Below are 27,211 nucleotides of genomic sequence, written 5' to 3'. Positions count from 1 at the left end.
AGAGCATAGCTTGATTAAATACAGTCAACATGGCTTTGTGAGGGGCAGGTCATGCCTCACAAACCTTATCGAGTTCTTTGAGGATGTGACTAGAATAGTTGATGAGGGTCGAGCTGTGGATGTGGTGTACATGGACTTCAGCAAGGCACTTGATAAGGTTCCCCATGGTAGGCTCATTCAGAAGGTCAGGAGGAATGGGATACAGGGGAACTTAGCTGTCTGGATACAGAATTGGCTGGCCAACAGAAGACAGCAAGTGGTAGTAGAAGGAAAATATTCTGCCTCGAAGTCAGTGGTGAGTGGTGTTCCACAGGGCTCTATCCTTGGGCCTCTATTGTTTCTAATTTTTATTAATGACTTTGATGAGGGGATTGAAGGATGGGTCAGCAAGTTTGCAGACGACACAAAGGTTGGAGGTGTCATTGACAGTATAGAGGGCTGTTGTAGGCTGCAGCAGGACATTGACAGGATGCAGAGATGGGCTGAGAGGTGGCAGACGGAGTTCAACCTGGATAAATGCGAGGTGATGCATTTTGGAAGGTCGAATTTGAAAGCTGAGTACAGGAGTAAGGATAGGATTCTTGGCAGTGTGGAGGAATAGAGGGATCTTGGTGTGCAGGTACATAGATCCCTTAAAATGGCCACCCAAGTGGACAGGGTTGTTAAGAAAGCCTATGGTGTTTTGGCTTTCATTAACAGGGGGACTGAGTTTAAGAGTCATGAGATCTTGTTGCAGCTCTATAAAACTTTGGTTAGACCGCACTTGGAATACTGCGTCCAGTTCTGGTCGCCCTATTAGAGGAAAGATGTGAATGCTTTGGAGAGGGTTCAGAGGAGGTTTACCAGGATGCTGCCCTGGACTGAAGGGCTTATCTTATGAAGAGAGGTTAACTGAGCTCGGACTTTTTTCATTGGAGAAAAGGAGGAGGAAAGGGGACCTAATTGAGGTATACAAGATAATGAGGGGCATAGATAGAGTCAATAGCCAGAGACTATTTCCCAGGGCATAGTTTTAAGCTGGTTGGAGGAAAATATAGAGGGGATGTCAGACACGGATTCTTTACATAGAGTTGAGAGAGCATGGAATGCGTTGCCAGCAGCAGTTGTGGAAGCAAGGTCATTGGGGACACTTAAGAGACTGCTGGACATGCATATGGTCACAGAAATTTCAGGGTGCATACAGGAGGATCAGTGGTCGGCACAACATCGTGGGCTGGAGGGCCTGTTCTGTGCTGTACTATGTTCTATGAATGACTAGTTAAAAAGGCAAAATACTGCAGTGTTTGGAAAAGAAAAATGCTGAAGAAATGCAGGTCTGGCCGCATCTATAGAGATGCAACATTGCCATTTAGAATTCCATGACTCTCAATGAATGACTTAATTTTGTGTTTGGTAGATGTTTGAGGGACAAGTCCCTCAGAATAATGCCGCATTTTGTGCTCTTCTTTGAACAGTACAATAGGATTTAATGTCCACATGAGTCGTTAAACCAGACAGAATAAGACTTGATTGATTACTTCATCATAAGGGCGTGTAACAATTTACTAGTGTATGTTACTAAATTATACTCAGCTACAAGACTGGCCTTAGAATTCACAATATTCCACTGTCAGAGGTCAGGACTGAGCCAAGCTGATATTTTATCCTTTAATTAACTGGAAAACTGTCCTCCAAATAATTGCCATCCAAGGAACACCTTGTATCTATAGACTGAGATATCAAAAATTAATTTGCAGTGAGTGGGGGAAGCAAGGAAAAGGAGATTGATGAAAGGAAATAAAAAGGAAGAAACCCATTACTTGGGATGCAATGAAAAACCTTGACCAAGATTGTTTACATCATTGTAAATAGGGATTTTCAATAAAAGTCTGCCTACTTTGAGAAATAAAGCACTCAAACTATGTTCTTGGAATGAAAATGAAATGGCACAGTGATTAGCACTGCTGCCTCACAGCGCCAGAGACCTGGGTTCAATTCGCACCTCGGGCAACTGTTTGTATGGAGTTTGCACATTCTCCCCGTGTCTGCGTGGGTTTCCTCCGGGTGCTCCAGTTTCCTCCCACAGTCCAAAGATACGCAGGTCAGGTGAATTGGCCATGCTAAATTGCCCGTAGTGTTAGGTGAAGGGGTAAATATAGGGGAATGGGTCTGGGTGGGTTGCTCTTCGGAAGGTCGGTGTGGACTTGTTGGGCCGAAGGGCCTGTTTCCACACTGTAGGGAATCTAATCTAATCTAAAATCACTGACAAAACTAGTATTTATAGACCATCTCTAATCTTCCTTTATCCTTGAGTTTTGATTAAAAATTGGAATAATATTCATGAAAACTCTAACTACCCATCAGGACAGAATGCTGAAAGTAAGGTTGCTTGCTTTTAGTCAGAAAATATATGCAACAAGTACAGTGAATCAGATGCAAGTAAAACGTGAAAAATGTCTAAGTTTCAACTCTATAATTTTCTAAACTCAATGACATGATCATCTTCATGCTTTTTGAAAAATTGTCAGTATGTACATAATCATGTCTGACAGACTAACAATCAAAACAAATGCCTTTTCTTGAAAAGAATGGTTGAAGGAATAAGGGGCTTATCCATGTTAGCAGTTTTTTTTTAAAAGATATTTTTATTAGAAATTTAATATTTTGACAGATTTACAAAAATAAACAGAACTTTCAAGCACAAACATTAATATAAAAATAGATCTTAAATATATAATCATCAAAATTCAAAGGAATGATACTAAAGAAGAAAGAAAAACAATGAAACTCAGTTAACTACTAATCTAATCCACAATTATCCAGAGTGTATAGTTGAGTCACTTACATCCTTCAAACAAGAGAAAATGTTCTCTAATACACTCATAACAGTATAATAAAAAAGAAACTATTTCCAAACAATAAGAACAAAAAAAATAAAACATGTTTGAATGGAGATCCTCCCCCTTGTTCTCAGGAGGCCTTACTTCCTTTCTAAAGGTCCACCATATCCTCTCCCAAACAGTGTCCCACCCTTGACCCGGGCCCTCCTTAATAGGATTTAGATATAATACCGAGCTAGAGTTAACAGTGAGCGCCCCACCCATACCTGAGTATATCTGATAGCATCAATGCCACGTACAAACACACATAACTATAAAATTACAACTCCAACAAATTACAGTTAAGTATAATAACATAAAATAGCAAAGGAAGACAACCCTGCTCCCAGAAGCAAAAGTAAAGTAGAGTAAAGTATCCATTTCTCCCCACAGAGTGTGGAAGAGGCAAGCCAACATAAATTGTCTCTTACGATTTATTTAAACGAGTCTAAAAGTTCCTTAGCCTCTTCTGGTGATCTAAAATTATACTCGGATCCTTCGTGGTTAAAGCATAACGTCGCTGGGTAGCGTAAGGTGTATTGAATATTTAAGTTCCTTAGACATTTCTTCACCTCATCAAACGCCTTCCTCCTTCGTGCCAAAGCCGGGGAGAAGTCCTGAAATAACATAATCTTGGATCCTTCATGGATCATGGCTTTAGGATCCTTTCCAAGATTTCTGGAGGCATCCAGGAGTATCTGCCTCTCCCTATAACTCTGCAGCCGGAACAGGACCGGGCGTGGGCGCTGGTTTGGGCCAGATCCGCGTACTGCGACCCGGTAGGCCCACTCCACCCTTACCCGGTCAGTTTCAGCCCCCAGGTTTAAAAGCTGGGGCAGCCATCGCTCCAGAAATACTGCTAACTGTCCCTTCTCATCTTGTTCAGGGAGGCCCAGAAGACGGATATTCTTTCTCCGATTTCTATTAACCAGGTCATCCATGTAGATTTCAAAGGCCCTGACTCTCTGCTCCAGAGCTCGTACCTGTTCTGCAGCTGTTTGTGCTGCAGCCTCAGAGGTTGTGGCCTTTAGCTCCGCCCCCTCCACTCGGCCCTGCAGTTCCTCAATAGCCTGGCTGTGCTTTTGTAGCTTTTCTTCGAATGAGTTCCATCTCTGTCGGGATTCTGCGATGAAATTGATGAGTGTCGTTTCCAGCCTGGCAATCATCTCTTCAAGGCCTGTTTTTACATCAGCTGCAGCCGGAGGAGGAGAGGAGGGTGGGGGAGGGGTCTTTGTTTTCTGAGAGCTGCGGGGTCCCTTTGGTTTACTCATTATCCACTTAATATTAAACTGCTTAAATATAATAGTAAGCAGCTAATTAAGGTTAGAAAATTTTTTTGGGTGGTTTGGTAAGTATGGTGGGGGTGAGTAACTCACTTTACCCAGGTTTTGGGAAGAGCACTGTAAACTCAGACTTGCTGAGTCGCCGCCATCTTGGATCTCCCATGTTAGCAGTTTAACTTGAAGATTAATTTGTGTGTAAAGAACTTTTTGTGTTTTCATTGCTTATTTCTTTCAGTTGCAGTTCATCTTGTGTTCTGCAAGATTTCTAGTGGTCTTCTATACTTGATCCCCGGACTGCCACTATTAAACTGAACAGTTTAACGTAACTCTTCAACAATTTGTTTCTCTAAGTCATTCTATACGTGAATACATCTGTTTACCTACTGCAATTCCAAAAACAAAATTCCTTAACCTGTTCCAAAAAGCATCAGGAATGACTAACATTACACTTAAATGTGTGTGATGTAACGGCATCCTACATACTATTCAATTATACGTTTTCACTGGAAGAGAAGATAGTTTTCCCTGTTGTACAATACTTTTCACATTTAAAACATATGAGATGAAGTTTCAGATAACTAGACTTTGTTACTACAAATCTGTCTATCCCTGAGAGTAACATACACAAGTTATTTGATATGTCAACTAAGGGCATTATTTTTATCCCACAGATACATCTATTACAAAGTTTGTGGAAGTCATAAAGACTGGATGGGAGAAGCATTATGTTAATATGATAAACAATTCAGCAACAGGAGCAGCTTTTTGTTTCCTATGTTCCAAGTATCAATTTGAAAGGACACAGTAAGTGATGCCAGGTGGCATTCTCCCAGTTTGCCAATCGGTACTGTAATTTGGATTGGAGACATTCCAGAGACTTCCAGGGGCTGTTAAAGGTAGCCATTTATATAAAAATACCAAAGCCTCCATCCCAGGTTTACCAACAACAAATGAATTAATGAAACTTCAAGTGAAAGTTGGTGTTACTGCTTATGACAAATTTTCATTAAACTGTTATATAATTTATGCTTTCAATTATAAAGTGTTTATTATTTCTCAATCATGAGGTCAGGACATAATTCAATGGCTTTTCTCAAATCAAGTAAGTTATTTGCATTAGCTAAGAGTTTCTGCAAAATTGGCCCTGCAGGTATAAGGGTAAAAAGTGAGGTCTGCAGATGTTGGAGATCACAGCTGAAAATGTGTTGCTGGTTAAAGCACAGCAGGTTAGGCAGCATCCAAGGAATAGGAAATTCGACGTTTCGGGCATAAGCCCTTCATCATTCCTGATGAAGGGCTTATGCCCGAAACGTCGAATTTCCTATTCCTTGGATGTTGCCTAACCTGCTGTGCTTTAACCAGCAACACATTTTCACCTGCAGGTATAAGGTCAGATCCTGCTTTGTTGGAGTATAGAAGCAGTCTTTAGCACAGAGCACAAGCCAAACATCTACTTGAAAGCCCAAAACAAAACTGGTCAATGGAGGTTACCTTTTGCAATAAAAGTAGATAAAAAGAGTGTGTAAGCCAACTCTATGGCTTCAGCTAAGCTTGAGAAGAGTGAACGTAAAATAAACGAAGTTTTGGAGTACAGCCAGAACTTCATGTCTAAGTCCCATAAGGTTTACCTAAAATAGGCCAGTTTATCATAAAACTAAATAAATATCATTATTAGTGAAAGACTTAGTAAAGGGTTCTTACCCGAAGGAATGCATCAAATTTGTTCTGATCACCCACAAGGTGAGCCAAATATGACACGAAACAATAGCCCTTCTCATACGGAGTTTCATTATATGTGTCATCAGGATCAATGCCTAAAATAAGTTACAATGAAATGAATTCAGCAGTTATGAATGAAACAACAAATTAATTTAATTACAATTAAAGAAAAATAAATTTCCTATACTAATGAGCTCACATCTGAGTGTGAAGAAATCTGCAAAATTTGGAAGCAAAGGTTAGGTGGACCATCTAAACTTAGTGCACTAAATATCACTTTTTTCTCTAACATTATCAGAGTAATTGCAATTCAACAAGTTTGCCATTGTTTTTAAATACTTTGGCAGGCTCAAAAGTTTGAAAGGCCCTATATAAATTTATGTCTGCCTATTTTTCATTCTTCTTTACAGTATCAATTACTCAGTAGTCTTGGCACTTTAGTTTCAGATGAAAAAAATGGGAAAATGGGATATAGCAGAATGCAACAAAATGTAATTGAGATGTGCCACAATTGTAATGAACGTTAGCAGTCTATCCCTGGAAACTGAGATAGAGAAGTCAAGGAAGGGAAGGTAAGACTCTCACGTGAGAGAAATAAAGGATGAAATTCAAAGCAAAATTGATAAAATGTTTCCAGATCTATACAAGAGCAGGAAGGGCGAATATAGTCACTGATCTCTTGGAGTATATGGATTGACACCCAAGAGGAACTGGAAGCAGAGGTGTTCCACAAACCCCTCTGCACAAAGAAAGATAGGAGTGCCAAAAGGTCCATATGTGTACCAAGTCACACCTATATTTGGAGAAAACGAGACGAATTAAAGAAACTGTTCAAAAAAGAACAAGCTCAGCAATGCGGAGAAGGTTGAAGATGGATTAGGATTGTTCAGACTTCCATTTAAGAAGCTAAAAGACAGCCTGCAGATTGTCCTGGTGAGGGATGGAGGTGTAGAGGGGTTGCACATCCATGGTGAAGAGGTGGTGCCTGGGGTCAGGAAACTGGAAACTGTGAAACTGATGCAAAAGTATCAGAAGAATGAAATGGAAGTTAGAAGAGACTGAACAAAATGACAAAAAAAAACCTAGAATAGGAAGAGGTAAGTTCAGTGTTGAGGGAACAAGTTGAAACAGTGGGCATGCTATGGCATTATGTTGGTAGAAGTGGGCCAGAAGAGGCTGAGGGAACTGCAAGGTGGTAAGCTGTGCAGCAAAGATCACTGAGGAGAAAAGTTCAGTGACAATCCTAGAAACAATGGCACAATGTTCAGTGGTGGGCTCATGGCCCAGGTCAGAGAAAGTGTTGGAGAGTTGATGCGTAACCTCTACAAGTTACAGGTCAGTGCACCAAATGAGGGGTAGATCGGAAAGAATAGAATACAGCAAATCTTGGGAGAAAGCTAGCTTAGAATAGATGAGGGAAGCAGAGAAATTGAGGTGAGCAAATCAATGTCTTCTATATAAGAACTATACAAAATGTGAATCTAAACAAAGCAACAATTGCAAAATGTTTTCAACCATTCATTTCTGTTCACTTCATTGAAATATTCACTTGATTCTGGTGCACTAATAATCATAAAAATTATAGAGCAGGCTCTATTAATTAGAAAGATTTTTGAAATTAAGTCTCTATCAGGATTCACTAAATGAATCTAAACAAAGCTTTTTTTTATTCATTAAATTCATGTAGGTTGATTCAGTTCTGCAGAACAGTCTTTTGGGTTAAAAAGTTACTTCTATTTTACTTTCCATAAATGTTGCCAGACCAATGGAGTTGCTTTAGCACTTTGTTTTTGTGTAGATCTAAAGGCTAAACTCTCACCTGGTTCAATTTTGACCTTCAGTTTGTTGAGTGGATGGTCCTCCCCTGTGTTATCCATATGTTGACGAAGCAAGGCTCTCCCTGTAGCAGCCTCAAGACAAGTATATGCCGCACCTGAGAAATAAAATGTACAGAGATTAACCTACTAACAATACCTGTAACATCATGCAACAGTGCCTATGTGCAAATAAAATTGGATAGAATTGACAGCAGTTTGACAGGGGCTGGATTTAGGTTTAAAGAGCAAAACTAGGAATAGACAACAATCTTTCAGAGATAACCAAACTTTCCCTCATACTCTCCTGGAGTGCCACAGCCAGGGACAATGAGAATACTCATAACTAGTTAGACCCCACCTTTAAAGACCAATGAATCTGTTTTTAAAAAATCTCCCTTTTCTTTAGGCCCTTCCACTTCATAAAAATATGAACAAAGATGCATGTACAATTTGTTCACATGCTGTTTGATTAGACACCTTATGATCTGCTGTACTTCATAGAAAGCAAACCCTTTCAACAACTTCCCAAAATGAGATGTGATTAACTTCTCGTCAGTTCCTTACCATGAGTCTATTCAACTTGACAACTCATCATATCAGAAAATCTCCATTATAAATATTAGGAGAAGAAACAATTCCCTTCATTGGCTCCGTTAGAAAAAGTGTTTTAACCCCAAAATCAAAATTAGGTGACACTTAAGCATTTACATTTTAAATCATATGAAATAAATAAATGTATTTTAAAAACTCTTAAAAAAGTAGTACTAGGCTCAATACCTCACTTGAGCAGTATACCCAAATGGCACGAAGATGAATAATAAGCATTATCACATTTTTAGAAATCACAATTGGAAGACTGAAATTCTAAATCACTAATGTACACTCTTAAAAGACATACCATAAAGTTCTGTTGAAATTCTCCGCTGAGCGTACATTGTAAAGCCTTCATTAAGCCAGAAATCTCCCCAGTTGGCATTTGTTACAAGATTGCCAAACCAGCTGTGAGAAATCTCATGGATGATGACATCAGCCAATGAACGATCTCCAGCCAACAGACATGGAGTAACAAACGTAAGACAGGGATTCTCCATCCCACCAAATGGGAAAGACGGAGGCATGAAGAGAAGATCATACCTTAGAATATTACAAGAAACTTGGGGTTATTTATTTTAAACATATAAAAACATCCCCCAAATGGATCCACACGTGATTTTCTCACTATATCATGTCCCAATACTCATCTTCTCCTCACCAACAATGGCATTCAACATGAATCGTAAATTAGTTCTGCAAATGAAGACTTGAGATGGTCACTGTAGCTGGATGAAAGAATGGATCTGTATCAGAATATGTAACCTCTGGAAGAATTGATGAAATTAGGCTGGGACAGAGCTGTATTCTGCAGCTTGCAATCGGTCTCGATGGGCGCATCCTGTGACTTTCTCCATTAAGTTTCTTACCCTATACTATAGCTCACACGTTACAAAAATGGGATCCGCAAAAATCCAGGCTATTGCCAGTTGATAAATCAGTTCAGTTACTCGAGTTTATTTTCCACAGTAGAATAAAAATAGAAGCTTGATAAACCTCAAATTCAGGCAGCATTGATGGAAAGAAAAAATAGATTCAACATTTCAGATGATTGACCTTTTATCAGAACTCATTAACGCAGCTGAGTATTTTTATCATTTTATTTTTATTTCAGACTTTCAGCATCTCCAGAATTTATCTTTCACTTTCTATACTGCAATCTGCAGTTTCATCTTGGCTTTCTGGAATCTATTCACGAATCTTGCTACTCCCTTGATTTCAAAAGAACAAAAACAAAAGATTTTTGAAAACCACACCTCAGTGGAGAGCAATTCCCAGAAGCTAGCTCAGTACAGCTGCAAAAACAAAAGAACTTGCGTAACAAACAGACAGTTCACTCTGTAACCTATCACTCAATCTGAGAAATGACGTGCAATCTTTTGGACGTCCCTTTAAAAGACACAACAGACACTCTGGTTGAAAGTTTTATCTTCTAGCAAATGTGTATATATTTTAAATTTGGCTGCTAGATTTTGTGCGGCTAAACAACATACAGGCCGAGAGCCACGAGCAATCAAATTAGATTAGACTTACAGTGTGGAAACAGGCCCTTCGGCCCAACAAGTCCACACCGACCCGCCGAAGCGAAACCCACCCATACCCCTACATTTACCCCTTACCTAACACCACGGGCAATTTAGCATGGCCAATTCACCTGACCCGCACATCTTTGGACTGTGGGAGGAAACCGGAGCACCCGGAGGAAACCCACGCAGACACGGGGAGAACGTGCAAACTCCACACAGTCAGTCACCTGAGTCGGGAATTGAACCCGGGTCTCAGGTGCTGTGAGGCAGCAGTGCTAACCACTGTGCCACCGTGCTGCCCACAAAATGGAATTTAGTTTGGGGCACAGAAACAAGTCATAAGACCACAGAACTTTATGGTGCAGAAGGTGGTGATTCAGCCCCTTGTATCTACAGTGGCACTAAGTCCAAACGTTCAGAGAGCCAAACTGTCTTTTTTCTGTAACTCTGCACATTATATGATTATTTAAGCACAAACAATGTCTTCTTGATTGTTGCAATCAACCCTGCCTCCTCCACACTTGTAGGCACTGCATTCTAGACCTTGGCTTATAACTATTGACTGTGAGAAAAAGCTTTTCCTTACCTTGCATATGCTTCTTTTGCAAAACACTTTAAAAGCATGTGATCTGATTCTCAATTTTACATGTCAGAAGTTTCTCCCTTTTTACTATGCCCTGACCTCTAATGATTTGGAAAAACTTCTATCAAATCTCCCCTCAGCCTTCTCCTTAGTCTCAACTTCTCAAATCCAACTTTATAACATGTTATAGAAAGAAAACAATAATTTTTTTTGATCAGGAAAAGCATCTGCAGCTTATCATGTTCTCAGGACTTCAGAAGCAAACAATAATAATGAATTACTTTTGAAACAGAAATATTCTAGCCAGGATACTAGGAAATTTCTTTCAATGTTTTCCAATTCATGCCATGACATCTTTTACATCCACTTGCGTGAACAGATGGAACCTCTGCCTAATCGAAGCAGAAAGATTGCAACTCTGTCATCGCAGCTATCCCAAAAGTACTCCAATGAAGGGACTGCCTAGATTGCAAGTTTAAATTCATAATGTGGATTTAAATTCAGAGAAGACTGCCACCAGCCGCAAAACAATAACGCGAAAACAATTTTAAGAACTTTGAAAATGAACTTTTTTTGAAAAATAAACCCAGGATCTAGTCAAAGAATATACTTATTATCGTGGATATTTCTCATTCCTTTAAAGTTTTCTATCCAACACTGTTTTCCAATTCAATTGATCGATGTCAGTGATTGAAACCCTAACTATTAATTACATCATAAAAATGTCAAACTAGAATTTTATTTATAAATTACTAAATAGTTTGTAAATGACCAGATTATAATCGATATCAAGGGTGTAGTGGAGACTGTCAACAACAATGAACATGTACATAATGAACAGATAAGGACAGTAAATTAATGAAATGACCTCAGAAATAGCATGTGCATTGCCCCCTATATTTCAGCTAATCAAACACAAACAAGTTGTGCTTCAGAATAGCAAAATGTTAAATCATTGCTTAATGAACAATGTCATTGAAAACAGCAGACAATGGAGTTAAAACCTACAATCTAATCTGCAGGGGTTTATGATGATCACAGTCCTCCTCAATGAAGCAAAGACAGAAATTGCTGGCTGTTTCAGATCCCCAGAATTTGCAGTTCTGTTTTATTGGTTCTTCAATTAAATCTTTCTTTAGTACCCACTATTCTAGACTGTGCCATTAGGCACAGAGTTGAAGATTTTAAACACCGGGGTATCATGTCAAACACTGACAGCAATAGACACACTGATTTACTGATGTGCATTGCAAAACTAATGTTATACAAATGAGAAAAAAACTGTCCTACTGTTTATGATTTATGCTTATTCAAGCAAAGTTGAAGATTCAGTAAGAACCTTATGAAAAGATATTTAAAAACACAACAAATTCAATCGGGTCAAGTTTAATAACATATTGCGAAATAGGCATTTAAAAAATGCCAGTTAGGAGTGGTTCATATTAAAGCTGTACTATGAATGTCACAAAGCACATTAAGAAAAACGAATAATGAAAATGAAAACAGTGAGAGAAGGCAGAGGTTCACATGTGAAAAACTTGAAAGACAAGAGGAAGACGACAAGAGAGGGCATGCGAGAGTGTATGCAAAAGGCAAAAGAAGTATGAGAAAAATGATGCAATTAAACTTGCATGTCAAAGGTTTGATTCTCCAATGTCCAGGAGTTAACATATATGCAGTTGGAATTAGCAAATAGACGTAAATTTAGAGAAAGCGAGTTTGCTCATGCAAAGAGGAAATAATTCAGTTTGCTTCTTTCAGGCATGAGAAATTTCAATTCGAAAAGGCATTTGTTATCAGCGTTTCAGTTAATTTATTGAGAATCTGTGACAAGCAATTTGCTTTTATGGAAAACACCATAATAAAATGTTTATGTTGGTAGATCCAACATTAAGTATGTAATTTTAAGTTAAATGTAAAAGAATTAACAAAAGCAATGACAATGTGAAGTGCGGTTTGTGTGCAGGAACTGTGCGCTTACAAGATTTTTTGAATAAAAGACAGCAGAAAAATTTACCTTCCCCATACATATGGCCCAAATAGCTTTTCACCAACTTTCAAGAAATCTTCAATCACACCATCATATTCTTCTTTAGCAGCTTCTAACAGACTGGGTTCAGTCCAGACACGGCTCCTGTCCCAGAAATATGATTACTATCAATATTTTTAAACAATAAGAATGAAACAATGAAATCTATGCACTTTAGTCAACATAATTTCTCTACTGAGGTGACAGACATTTTCAGGAGATAGAATTGTTTAGTTCACTGGAGGTAGCATAACGTCCAGAAAACAAATCTAGATCCTGTTACCACCTCTTATTATATATTGTGACTACAAGTTGACAGCATTCATTGAATGCTCAAATTTATAGCTAAACACAAAAAAAGGGATCTCTTCTTCAGATGTAAACTGAAGATGACCGTGAAAACAATTCAAATACGAAACAGACAGAGGACCATTCAGACCAATTTATAATTGTACCACGAATTCTATAAAATTTTATAAACAAAACAGAGTAAAAGAGGTGAGAAAGATTGAACCAAAACACATATGGCAGTGTTTAAAAGACTAGGTGCAAGGAGGTACAAAACCAGAAAGAAAGCAAACAAAAGAATTCAATAAAGACCACCTCCTCTGAGTTACAGTACTAATTCAATATGTGCACAATGTAGAACTGGACAGTCAAGTGTGGATTTGGAGGAGGAAAGAATGCTCATACATGGGCAAGAAAGGCAAGCAATCAGATCAAGCCCAGAGCTTTGCTTTTAGACACAAAAACACATCATGACCACATTAGGGAAAACCGCTCTTCAGGCTATTTACAATGAAAAATACGGTCTTATTTTTTGTTCATAGAAGGTGTATATTACTAGCTAGACCAACATTTGTTGTCCATTCCTAATTTCACTTAAGAAAGTGAAAGGTGGTGAGTCAACTTCTTGAACTGCCAAAATCTTTGTAGTGCCACAGTACTTTTTAGGACAGAGTTGCAGGGTTTTGAGTGGATAAGCAATAATTTAGTTCTGAGTTAGGATGGTATATGGCTTGGAGGGATGATAATAATGTTTGAAGTTGATTCCATTGTTGCCAATGTTAATAATGTACGCTTAAAGAGGAGGAGTCATACAGCACCAATCCGACTCTTCAGCCCAGCTCATCCATGCTGAGCAGGTCCCCAAACTAAACTAGTCCCATTTGTCTGCATTTGGTCCAGATCCTTCTAAACCTTTCCTATTCATGTAACTGCCCAAATGTCTTTTAAATGTTATAATTGTACCTGTATCTAGCAACTTTGGGAAAATGATGTGGTCCAATTCATAAAATCGTTTCTTTCATAGTGATTCAAGAAGTGTTGTCCAAAAACAGATCAATTTGTTTTACTTACATTTGGTGGTGCTTTAGTGAAGGACCCTGGATGAAGGGGCTGTCCTATGATGAGAAGCTGTGTAAATTAGATCAATATTCTCTAGTGCTGAGAAGAGTGAGAAGTGATCTCATTGAAAATGTACAATATAACGAAGGAGCTTGATGGGGTAGGTGGTGAAGGGGCAGTCTTAAAATAAGGGATTGATCATTTGGGACTAAGAAGAGAAATTACTTCACTCAAAAGGTTTGTGTATCTGTTGAATTCTGTATCTCAGGAGGCTGGTGGATGCAGTATCACTGAATACATTTAAGGCTGAGATAGACTGTGAGACGGTCTCAGGGAATCAAAAAGGTGAGGGGAGCAGGTAGGGTTGAAACTTGATCATGTTAAATGCTGGAGCAGGTCGATCAGGCTGTGGACTATTCCTTTTTCAGTTTCTAGTGTTATGTTGTTATTCCACAAAATTCATTCATCCCCTGATATGCTCAAGATCTGGCATATGGACAGGCCTTAACATTGCTAAATGGTCACCCATAAGTATTGAAATTTCACTCTATTGAATCCTTTCAGCTCACCACTGGAACATCTGGCACATCACTGGATCCAGCTAGTGAAAGATTTCCCTTGTCTACAGATACATATTTCCTATCTTCCTCATGAAAACTAGGAGAGGATGCCAAACATTAACCAGCAACACATTTTCAGCTAAAGTGCAGCAGGTCTGGCAGCATCCAAGGAACAGGAAATTCGACGTTTCGGGCAAAAGCCCTTTCCTGATGAAGGGCTTTTGCCCGAAACGTCGAATTTCCTGTTCCTTGGATGCTGCCTGACCTGCTGCGCTTTAACCAGCAACACATTTTCAGCTGTGATCTCTAGCATCTGCAGACCTCACATTTTACTCGATGCCAAACATTAGACAAGCGTATGGCTCCTGCAAAGTGCAGAATCTCATTAATGGCAAATACTTGACCACTGGCATAATAAAACTCTGCAACATGTAAAATTACAAGATTCACTAGACCAATGCTTTGTTGCACAATTACCAAGGTACATACAACATAGAAAAATAAAGCGCAAAACAGGCCCTTCGGCCCTCGACGTTGCGCCGACCTGTGAACTAATCTAATCCCAACCCCCACACTATCTCATCATCACCCATAACTCATCCAAGGACTGTTTAAATGTCCCTAATGTGGATGAGTTAACTACATTGGCAGGTAGGGCATTCCAAGCCCTTACCACTCAGAGTAAAGAACCTGCCTCTGACATCTGTCTTAAATCTACTAACCCGCAATTTGCAGCTACGCCTCCTTGTACAATCTGACGTCATCATCCTAGGAAAAAAAGACTCTCAATGTCCACCCTATCTAATCCTCTGATCATCTTTTATGTCTCTATTAAATCCCCTCTTAGCCGCCTTCTCTCCAATGAGAACAGATCCAAGTCCCTTAGCCTTTCCTCATAAGGCCTTCATTCCTGACGAGGCAACATCCTGGTAAATCTCCTCTGCACCTTTTCCAATGCTTCCACATCCTTCCTGTAATGGGGCAACCCAAACTGTACACAATATTCCAAGTGAGCCCTGAGTGGCATTTTGTACAGTTGCAGCATGACATCATGGCTCCGGAACTCAATCCCTCTACCAATAAAATCTAACACATTGTGTGCCTTCTTAACAGCACCATCAACCTGGGTGGCAACTTTCAGGAATTTATGTACATGGACACCAAGATCCCTCTGCTCATCCACACGACTAAGAATCTTTCCAGCGACCCCGTATTCTGCCTTTGGTATTCTTTCCAAAGTGAATCACCTCACATTTATCTGCATTCAACGCCATTTGCCACCTTTCAGCCCAATTCTGCAGTTAACTAAGTCCCCTTGTAACATTCTTCCACACTGTCCACTACTCCACTGAGTTTAGTGTCACCTGCACACTTACTAACCCATCCACCTATGCCTGTGTCTAAGTCATTTATAAAAATGACAAACATCAGAGGTCCCAAAACAGATCCTTGTGGCACACCACTAGTAAGTGGACTCCAGGCTGAATATTTTCCATCAACCACCACTTGCTGACTTCTTTCAGAAAGCCAGTTTCTAATCCAAACTGCTAAATCACCCTCAATCCCATACCTCAGCATTTTCTCCAATAGCCTCCCATGTGGAATCTTACCAAAGGCTTTACTGAAGCCCCATGTACATCATGTTAAATGCTCTACCCTCATCCACATGCTTGGTCATCTTCTCAAAAAACGTAATGAGGTTTGTGAGACACTACCTGCCCTTGATGAAACCATGTCGACCATCTCCAATCAAATTGTTGCTCGCTAGATGATTATAAATCCCATCTCTTATAATGCTTTCCTAAACTTTCCCTTCAGACATAAGATAGAATATTATGTATAAACTATAGTTCTTTATTTTGACAACCCTCTTCTTACCACACTGCTCCCTAAAAACCTCAGTCTTGTCACCCCAATCTATATTAATTCTTTCAGATTCCTGCCACTTGTAGGTAACATTAATGGAGTCCTTTTGACAATAGAAGCAATTATAATAAACCAAATGATATAACCATAAGTTCCACAGAAAGTGACAGCAATTTATCAATCTATTCAACATCCTTTTCTATTGCTGGCCTCTAATCAGAATGTAAAGATTGTTAAACGTCTGATCTCATGCTCTAAAAGCCTGTTTTGTATGGTGGCATCTCATTGAATCAAGCACCATGCCCATAATACAAACAGAACACACACTCCCATTTAAACAATCTTAATAGTCTTCCTTAGTCTAGAAGAGCACACCCAATGACCTAACATGAGACAATACATTCACTCAAATAACCAACTCTAAATAGGTGGAGGTTTCTCCTAAGCCCAAAGCAAAATAAAAATGCTGCATCCCTTTAAGAACTGCATTCCTTATTTCCCACATACCTGTTGCCATAGCAATCAGTGCACATGCAAAATGTAGAAACAGAATATTTTAATTAAATGGCGTTGCCAAATAACACCTGCAGTCCTATAATAAGCCTTATGTTTCATTATATTTGAATCCTTTTATAGAATCAGTGGGCCTCATCACATGACATAACAGGAAACAAATACAATCCGAATTCACTTTATTGGTCATAGGTACAAAAAAAACGACTATACTAAAGGAATGTTTTTGACATAATTTTGAAAAACAAAAACTGCTTAGTCTTTTTGCATTCCTCATTGACAGTGAAAAGCTAGGAATTCACCCCGTCATCATTATTAATTACTTACTGTAATAAATGTGATATCCTGTTCAGCAAAAGGGAAAGAACTTTCATTTTGACACTGATGGAAATTAAGTTGTATGTTAACTGTTACATACTGGCAAGAAGACAATAAAGTGGTTTCTCTGCACTGTTAAACTCCATTGCGAGTTCTACAGAATCATACAATCCCGATAGTGCAAAAAGAGGCTATTCAGTCCATCGAGTCTGTACTGACCTTCCAAACAGCACCCCACGCAGATCCAACCGTCTCCATAATCCCGCATGGGATTTTTAAACCATGGCTAACCTACCTAACTAGCACACCCCTGAATATTTTAGGGCAAATTTATTTTTAACATGGTCAATCCACCTATCCTGCACATCTTTGGCCTATGGGGCACCCAGAGGTCTCCATGCCAACATTTATCCAATGCTACAATTGAACCTGGTTGCCTGGCACTGTGAGACAGCAGTGCTAAACACTGTGCTACCGCGGCAAAGAGAAGTTTGAAAAGTTTTGGTGACAAGGAATCACTTTTGATGATCTGTCATTTCTGGGTCATTTCAAATGGATTGAATTTTTTGACTTGAAGTTATTTGAAACTTTAGTTTCTGTTTACTTTCTATCTACTTTTGCAGACCAATCCATTTGGACAAAATCAAAGTGATCCAGTATTTCAACATTCAAAAAAGTTTATGCATGTAATACACAGAACAAAGTCCATATTTACAATATAACATGGCTTGGCTAGATTATGTTCATGCATCAGTTACCATGACCCCACATGCCAGCAAAAAACAGCAATAAAGCAGAGTAGTAACATTTGCTATGTCAGTAAAATGTTCAACTATTACAGATAAACATAGGAAACAGGTTATTAAAGTATTTTGTAGAAATGTTATGTTCTGTACTCATGTAGCTTTGAGCCAAGCTCCAGAAGTCTCCACTCCCATTCAGTGAAACCAGCTTTCTGTACTCGCTCCCGCACCCCCTTCTATCTCTGTTTTGTCTCCCTTGCCCCAACCCCTGCTTCCCCCAACTCACTTACTCATGCCCTCTGTACTCCCATCCACCTCACTCAACCACTCCTCCATCTTCCCCATTATCTATATTTCTCTAGGTTGCTCAGATGTGGGAGAGCTGGACTAGGCAGAAGTGGCTGTCATTTGCTAAGAGCAAGTAGCATTGTGATTGGCTGCTTTTAAAACATCTTGTCAAATTTAACTGACAGTTTGGAGTAAGCTGCTTATGACAAATCGGGCATCTTCTTGGATTTTCAACTAGGCTGGGCAAAAAAAAAGTCCAACATTAACAATTCCAATTTCTTTTACCCAGATTGCGCAGAAACTCACAAGGTTGTCTGATGTCAGGAGCAGCTTACTTAAAGTGACCATTAGTGAATCTAACAAGTCACTTCTTGCTTTAAACATTAAATGCAGAAACAAGAGTTCAAATAGCAGATTTCTAATTTCCCAATGTAGGAAGTCATCACTTGGTAAAAACGTCTCATCTTTGAAACTCTAGCCACTACAAAATAGCTAGACAGAGGATGAGCTCACCTTGGTCCAACATCAGCAGAGACAATGTCACCAACTGCTAAAGCAACAAGATATGAAGGAATTGGGTGTTGCATTTTGAAGTGGAATATGTTTTTCTCTTCATCGTGATCCCAGTTAGTTGCACTCATAACTGCTGTAAAGCCTTTAGGAACCTAAAAGATAAGTGACAGTAATATTAAACATTCACACATTGTCCAAGAGAAATATTTCTATTTCTTATCTAGAAATTACAAGACTAACGGATCATCAATTAGTCAGGCTAGATTCATCTCACTTTTGTTGTGAATAGAAGGTATCCTTCAGTAACTGGGCACACTGCCAGGCCGTTGGCAATGTTAATGTTACACTTCAGCACGGAAACAACCAACATGTGGAAGGACTAGAGCATGGGATCTGGAAACAACCAACATGTGGAAGGACTAAAGCATGGGATCTGGCATTTGTTAATGGTGTCTGGCCTCTAATGCGGTGTTGTAGTTTTTTTTACTGCCTTCTACAGAAAGCAAAATTATGATTTTTTTGGGATATATAAATATTGTAATAATCAATCCAATAAATAATCAAGCCGAGATTAGTATGTGTGCGCATGTCTTCTGGGCTTTTGAAATGGCGTGTGCTGAATTTTCAGTCTGTGAAGACAACTGCAATTCTATTTGGTTTTTAAAATTCCTGGATTCCAAACTGCACTGCAGGCCCAATCATATAAAATTTGTTCAGCCCTGACAACATAATTCATGCGCTCTTTATCTGGTTGAATGTACAAAAGTCTTTTTCATTCCAACATCACTGTGTCACTTCAAATTTATATATTGTGTAGCAATTGATGTATCTGAATATTTAACAACCATAACTATGGTTGGTTTATCATTTCCCATGGTCATCAGCTTAAAATCTGCTATTCAGAGGAAATCTTAAAGCAGATATTTTGAATAGATTCTACCCTTCGCTGTCACGAAGCTTGTTTCAATGAAAGGTATGGAATGGACAGTAATCAGTAAACATTCCAAATCATAGCATCATTGAAAGAAAAAAGATTACACCAATAACATGTTCAATGCATCCCTCATATCAGCAGTTTCTCAGTGTTAAAACAGTGAATTAAAAAGGAAAAAAAAATCAAAATTCCCAGTTGGAAACATGTAGAATCATGTAGTGGTTAGCACTGCTGCCTGACACCACCAGGGTCTCAGGTTCGATTCCATCCTTGGGCAACTGTCCGTGTGGAGTTTGCACATTTTCCCAGTGTCTGCGTGGGTTTCCTCCGGGTGCTCCAGTTTCCTCCCACAGTCCAAAGATGTGCAGGTCAGATGAATTGGCCATGCTAAATTGCCGGTAGTAGTAGGTGCATTAGTCATAGGGAAATGAGACTGGATGGGTTACTCTTCGGAGGGTCGGTGTGGACTGGTTGGGCCAAAGGGCCAGTTTCCACACTGTAAGGTAATCTAATCTAAAAAAAACAACTCCTTGAATCATTAATCACTTGTTTTAAGAGGTCAAATTGTCTCACTCTAGAGTAAGATTACTCAATGTTTCATTTTGAAAATCACACACAGGCCTTCAGCAGAGTAATAGCAAATTATTTGAGAATTCTGTCTGGGTATCTTTCTGCAGTTTTCAACCCTCTTTATCTGAGCTCAGTTAAATTTAGAGGAAAAGTTAATATGTAGGTCTTACCTTAATGGAGGCTGAATAAGAACTCTTAACTGCAGGGGTATCAAAACAAGGGAAGAAGGACCTGTTCAAGACAGCCTGGCCTTGAGTGAAGAGGTATGGCTTGACTTTTCCTGCTGTCTGTTCTGGGTCCAGCCAAACAACCTAACAAAAATAATGCAATAACAAGCTGTATTCATACAGAAACAGAGCATTTTACCTGCACGGCAGCAGAGTATGTGCTCTTCCTGGCTGGGGTGTGGAAGAAGGGGAAAAAAGACCTATTCAGCACAGGAAAGCCAGACGTATATAGAAAAGCTTTCTCTTTGTTGGCAGTCTGTACTGGATGAAGCCAGGAAATCTGGAGTGGCAAAATGCAAAGAAATAAGTTAACTTTTACATTAGAAAAATACTGCCAAAATACTGTGGAATATCGACTTCAGCTTTTAGCAATATTGTTCATGGCAATTTGAATATAGTTATAGTTAAAATGACTGTATACTGGCTACATTTCAACAAGTACTTAAAGTACTTTGGGACAATCCAATTTGTGAAAGGTGTTGTAGAAATACAATTAGTCCTCTTCCTTTTTAAAATTTTCACTGCTTTTTTTTAAACTAATTGGTTACATTTGTACCTACTGTAATGTAGGAATTTCCTACTCCTATCAACGTCTGTCAAGTTTCAATAATCAAAGATCAATCAATTGGTCACCAATAGCACCCAGAGTGATCAATGTTAACTTCAAGGCTTGAACTATTAAATACAACTATTCAAACTGGTCTTTTAAAAAAATGTCTTCAGTTCATCCCACTCACCTTCACTAATAAATAATGAGGGGTTGGTGAGCTCAGATGGCTAGATGGCAGAATAAAGCCAGTAGTGTGCGTTCAATCCCTGTACTGTCAGTTGTAGTTGACAGAGGGCTACTTCCTCACCTCAGCCAACATGTAGAGCAGTTACTCTCCAAGCTGTGCATAACAAGTTATATGTCTCTAATGAAGAGAGATGCCTATAGTCCTTTCAATAAGGCAATGTCATACCTTAAAAAAGTTCAGTTGCTCTTTAATTTCAGAAACAGTGAAGAATTTTTGTTTTGTAGGCTATGATCATAATTGCCTTAGAAAAGCTGTCAGATCAGCAATGAGATCCCCCCCCCACCCCCCCATTTAATAGGGTGATCAGTAACTGCATACAAGTTTAACATCAAACCAGGAAATCTCTTCTGCCTTCTGCTAGCTTCTAAGCAGCTGCCAGTACAGAATAACGCAAAGATGCATATCTTATTGGCAGAGGTCAGAAATAGGAAGGGTGTGGAAACAATGTTGAGGCTGTACTACAGGCCTTCCAACACTGAATGTGAGATAAAGTGCAAGTATGTAAACAGATCATGGAAAGGAGCAACAGGGTGGTAGTGATGGGAGTTTTAATTTTCCTAACATTGACTGGGATTCACTTAGTGTTAGAAGTCTAGATGGAGCAGAACTTATAACGAGCATTCGGGAAGGTTTTCTAGAGTAGTATGTAAATAGTCGACCTCGGGAAGGAGCCATACTGGACCTGGCGTTGGATAATGAGCCCAGTCAGGTGGTTAATGTTTCAGTAGGGAATTACTTTGGGAATAGTGATCATAATTCCATAAGTTTTAGAATACACATGGACAAAGACGAGAGTGGTCCTAAAGGAAGAGTGCTAGATTAGGGAAGGCCAATTGTACCAAAATTTGACACGAGCTGGAGAATGTAGATTGGGAGCAGCTCTTTGAAGGTAAATCCACATTCAACATATGGGACGCTTTTAAAGAGAGGTTGATTAGAGGCCAGAAGAGGTATGCTCCTGTGAAAATGAGGGATTGAAATGGCAAGGTTAGGGGAAATGTGGATGACGGTGAAATTGAGAGACTGGCTAAGAGGAAAAAGGATGCGTGTATAAGGTCTAGGCTGAAGACAGACAAAGCTTTGGAAGAACATCAGGAATGTAAGACCAATCTGAAACGAGGAAGTAAGAGGGCTAAAAGGGGTCACGAGATATTTTTAGCAAATAGGATTAAGGAAATTCCCAAAGCCTTTTTCTCATATATAAGGAGCAAGAAGGTAACTAGAGAAAGGGTTGCCCACTCAAGGACAGAGGAGAAAAATTATGCGTGGAGTCAGAAAACGGGTGAGATTCTTAACAAGTACTTTGCATCAGTATTCACAGAGAGGGACAGAACGGATGTTGAGGTTAGGGATAGCAGTTTGATTACTCGAGGTCAAGTCAGCATAAAGACGGAGGAAGTGTTGTGTATTCTAAAAGGCATTAAGATAGACAAGTCCCCAGGTCCGGATGGGATCTACCCAGGTTACTGAAGGAAGCGAGAGGGGAAATAGGCTTTAATATGTAGCTTTGCAGCATCCTTGTACATGGGTGAGGTCCCAGAGGACTGGAGATGTAGTCCCCTTGTTAAAGAAGGGTAGAGATACTCCAAGTAATTATAGACCAGTGATAAGGAAGCTGCTGGATAAGATACTGAGGGATTAGATCTATGCCCATTTGGAAGAAAACAGGCTTATCAGTAATGGACAGCATGGTTTTGTGCGTGGAAGGTCATGACTCACAAACCTAATAGCATTATTTGAGGAGGTGACAAAGTTGATTGATTGGGGAATGGCTATAGATATCATATACATGGACTTTAGTAAGACGTTTGATAAGTTTCCCCATGCTAGGCTGATGGAGAAGGTGAAGTCACATGGGATCCAGGGTGTTCTAGCTAGATGGATAGAGAACTGGCTGGGCAACAGGAGAGAGAGAGTAGTAGTGGAAGGGAGTTTCTCAAAATGGAGAGTTGTGACCAGTGGTGTTACTGCTGTTTGTGATATATTATTTATGATTTGGAGGAAGATATCGGTTGATGATAATCAAGTTTGCAGATGACACCAAGATTGGCAGAGTAGCAGATAGTAAAGAGGACTGTCAGAGAATACAGTAGAGTATAGATAGATTGGAGAAATGGGCAGGGAAAAAGCAGATGGAGCTCAATCCGGGCAAATGCAATCAGATGCATTTTGGAAGATCACATTCAAGTGCGAAATATACAGTAAATGAAAAAATCCTGGGGAAAATGGATGCACAGAGAGATCTGGGCGTTCAGGTCCACTATTCCCTGAAGGTGGCAACGCAGGTCAGTAAAGTGGTCAAGAAGGCATACCCTTGCTTTCCTTCACTGGATGGGGTATTGAGTACAAGAGTTGGCAGGTCATGTTACAGTTGTACAGGACTTTGGTTCAGCAGCATTTGGAATACTGTATACAGTTCTGGTCACCAAACTATCAAAAGGGTGTGGATGCTATGGAGAGGGTGCAAAGGAGGTTCACCAGGATGTTGTCTGGTATGGAGGGCATTAGCTATGAAGACAGATTGAATACATTAGAATTATTTTCATTAGAAAAATGAAGGTTGGGGGGGAACCTGATTGAGGTCTACAAAATCATGAGAGGTATAGACAGGGTGGATAGCAAGAAGCTTTTTCCCCCCAGAGTGGGAGTGTTCAATTACTAGAGGTCACGAGTTCAAAGTGAGTGGGAAAAGTTGAGGGGAGATATTCGTGAAAAGCTCTTTACGCAGAGAGGGAGGAGGCCTGGAATGCATTGTCAGCAGAGGTGGGAGAAGCAGGAATGATAGCATCATTTAAGATGTATCTAGACAGATACATGAATAAGGAGAATTCCGCCTAGGAACCCTCCAACCACAAGGGATGAACTCAGATTTCTCCAGTTTTCTCATTTCCCCTCCCCCCACCTTGTCTCAGTCAAATCCCTCGAACTCAGCACCGCCCTCCTAACCTGCAATCTTCTTCCTGACCTCTCCACCCCCACCCCACTCCGGCCCATCACCCTCACCTTGACGTCCTTCCACCTATCGCACCTCCAATGCCCCTCCCCCAAGTCCCTCCTCCCTACCTTTTATCTTAGCCTGCTGGACACACTTTCCTCATTCCTGAAGAAGGGCCTATGCCCGAAACGTCGATTCTCCTGTTCCTTGGATGCTACCTGACCTGCTGAGCTTTTCCAGCAACACATTTTCAGATACATGAATGGGCAGGGAGCAGAGGGATTCAGATCTTTAGAAAATAGGCAGCAGGCTGAGATAGAGGATCTGCATTGGCACAGACTTGGAGGGCCGAAGGGCATGTTCCTGTGCTGCAAGTTTCTTTGTTCTTTATATGCTAAATTAATTTGGCTGATTCTTACAAAACATCAGATTTCCATACTTACCTATATTCAGACATGAAAAGCTTAATAAAAAGTCCCAAAGTTTTTGCCATTATGCTCCTAATATACAAATATTTAATAATTTCTGAAATTTCTCTCCCTGATATTATGTTTAAAATAATTTGATTAATGCCCGTAATAAAGTCACAGCATGGAAATTCAGACAAACAATTTAATTTAGTAATCAATAATGCAATTTCAGGACCAAAGTTTACTAAACTGGTTTCGAAATTTACAGGGATAAGCAGCAAAAGAAGTGGGTGGCGCACTTGTTCGTGAAGTGCAGGGGTAAATATTGGAGAAGTGTAGATGAACAGAAATTTGATATTTTCATTCACTACTTTTTAGGACTCTATGCAATCCTTCCTCCAGATCAACTTCTGCAGTGAAGCAGAGATCATGATAGAATAAAATTGCACTTGATCTGCGGAAGAGCAGATTTGTTGAATTGAGTGTTTCTTTTCTCATGCCATGTTTAAAGCTTTCATTTGTATCTGTATTTTCAATGCAAAGCAATGTTTTTGGATCTATTTAGACTTCATACAACTATACCAAAATATGTTCATTCCAAACTTTTAACACAGTCACGGGGAAGTTATCTTACTACATTTTTGACAACTAGACAAGAAATTTAAAGGGAAAAAAATTACTCATTAGATAAATTTAACATAACAGGCATATTTCCTTTAAAATTAAAAAAAACTACAATCATCAGAAAACATGCTGAGCTTTGTAAAAGTGTTAGATGTTATAACAAATCTGATCTTAGATCCTGAGCTAGGCTTGAAAATATGAATTTTGAAAGTGGAATAAAAATTTTAATCTTTGAGAAGGATTGCAAAGATCCATTAAGTGATGTGGTTTCCGGACTCCACCAAAGAATTTTTAAAATGAAACACATCAGCATCACATGCCGGGCACATGACAATAACATTTTTTTTAAAAACTGAAATTATCCAAACTACGATTACTCCAAATCAACATAGTATTTGTTCAATTAATGCCACACAAAATAATTTTTAAAAACAGGCTTGATTTTCCATGAATTACCATTATAGTCAGATTGCCACTCCACACCTGATATTTTAAGGCAAGAAAAAGTCTTTGCATTTCTAGTGATAGATTTTAATTGAATCCTATTGTGTATCCATGGTGCAGGATAGTTGGCTTAGTAGTCACATCATACTCCACTAATTCTGATGGTACTCTGGGCACCCAGAAAAAATGAAATGTGTTCTGATAGCAATGCCTAAATTGAAAGTCTTACCAATCCAGTATGTAAAACAGCCAGCTCAAATTTGCAGTCATTGTCCTTTTCGCATAAATTAGGCCAATGGTTTGGTAAGAATTGGTGAAAGAATCACTTGCTAACCATAATCTTAAATGTAATGTTGCAAACTCCTTGTTATGTACATTTCTAATTGCAAAATTAATCAGTGTTTTGTCAAAAGGAACTTGCCAGGGCCATAATTCAGTCAACATTAAATATGGAAACATTCACCTGAAAGTTGTGGGGTTCAGTAGCTTGAGCTGCAAATGTGTTGCTGGTTAAAGCACAGCAGGTTAGGCAGCATCCAAGGAACAGGAAATTCGACGTTTCGGGCCAGAGCCCTTCATCAGGAATCATTCCTGATGAAGGGCTCTGGCCCGAAACGTCGAATTTCCTGTTCCTTGGATGCTGCCTAACCTGCTGTGCTTTAACCAGCAACACATTTTCAGCTCTGATCTCCAGTATCTGCAAACCTCACTTTTTACTCGGGTTCAGTAGCTTACCCGCTGAATAGAACATTGCCATGCCCTTAAGTATTTTTAATCAAACTACTCAGACATGCCAAACGACATTTGCCCTTTCAGAGTAAAGTTGACTCAGTGGCTCTTGTTAGAAACACACGTATAGTCCAACAATACCCACGAATCACCAAATAGCTGAGCTTTTCAGAATTTCCAGGCCCATCCATCTGTCCTGTTGAGTTTATTATCCTGCTTGAACTGGAATATCACCAAGCTAATGTACACTATTGCTGCCATCAGGACACTGCCCAACTCGGATGGCCAAAAGTTCAGACCTGACCAACAGCACTAGGCTTTTTCTCGTATTATTTCTTGGACCCGACAAAGAGCATTTTCAGAACCAAGTATCAGAAGCACTAATGTGTGTGTTTTGTTGCTCATTTGATGAGTTACAGAATGACATCCGTTCGCACCCTTTTTTTTCAGCAGCCTAGGTTACAAGGAAGAGAGAGGGGATAGAGGAAGAGAAAATAAAGCAAAGAAATTACTGATAAGCCAAGAAACAGTTAAGTACTAAATGGGTGCTAACAGGAAGTGAAATTAGTTGAAAGGCAGTATCTGCTGACACTGCACCTGCGGTGCACCTTCCCATGGCTACAGTGACTTTCAACATCATTGAGTCATGCGCAACATCTGCAGTTCACATGTGCAGAATGGAAGTGGAAGTGAAATGGGGCTTAGCAGGGGTGGGAACAGAGAAAGAAAGAATAGGGGAAGACAGAAAATGTAAAGTTTGTTCTCGTCATACCCCCAATCCTAATGTCTTCCCCCTATCCTGATCTCTCCTACCCACCCACAGAGGGGATATTATGCATGTTTCCTGGTGAAAATGAGTTGGCTGTGCTAGGACCAAACTAGACAGAACAGGACTTGGGGGTCGGTAATGAACACGGAGGAAGGTGTTCACATTGAAATTGTTAAACTCAACGATGAATCCTGAAGGCTGTCAAGGTACCTAGACAG

The 27,211-nt window shown here is 39.6% G+C and overlaps 1 protein-coding gene across 2 annotated transcripts in view; it reads right to left on the bottom strand.

Annotated features, from left to right (window-relative positions):
* Positions 1-27,211, bottom strand: part of rnpep (arginyl aminopeptidase (aminopeptidase B)) — a 42,111-nt gene that overhangs the window by 13,264 nt on the left and 1,636 nt on the right. Inside the window, exons 2-7 of one of the 2 annotated variants that reach the window (XM_060845461.1) lie at positions 20,425-20,565; positions 18,555-18,706; positions 12,395-12,511; positions 8,576-8,811; positions 7,680-7,793; positions 5,843-5,955 (exon numbers count right to left, since the gene is read on the bottom strand). In XM_060845461.1, coding sequence (XP_060701444.1) covers positions 5,843-5,955; positions 7,680-7,793; positions 8,576-8,811; positions 12,395-12,511; positions 18,555-18,706; positions 20,425-20,565 — 873 coding nt within the window. Of the gene's footprint in view, positions 1-5,842; positions 5,956-7,679; positions 7,794-8,575; positions 8,812-12,394; positions 12,512-18,554; positions 18,707-20,228; positions 20,370-20,424; positions 20,566-27,211 lie in introns of both variants that reach the window. The other variant, XM_060845460.1, reaches the window with a different exon arrangement.

The sequence above is a fragment of the Hemiscyllium ocellatum genome, chromosome 26 (assembly GCF_020745735.1).
Source record: "Hemiscyllium ocellatum isolate sHemOce1 chromosome 26, sHemOce1.pat.X.cur, whole genome shotgun sequence".
Taxonomy (NCBI): Eukaryota; Metazoa; Chordata; class Chondrichthyes; order Orectolobiformes; family Hemiscylliidae; genus Hemiscyllium; species Hemiscyllium ocellatum.
Note: the sequence above shows the minus strand (reverse complement) of the source record. Positions and strands in the feature narration are given on the sequence as shown.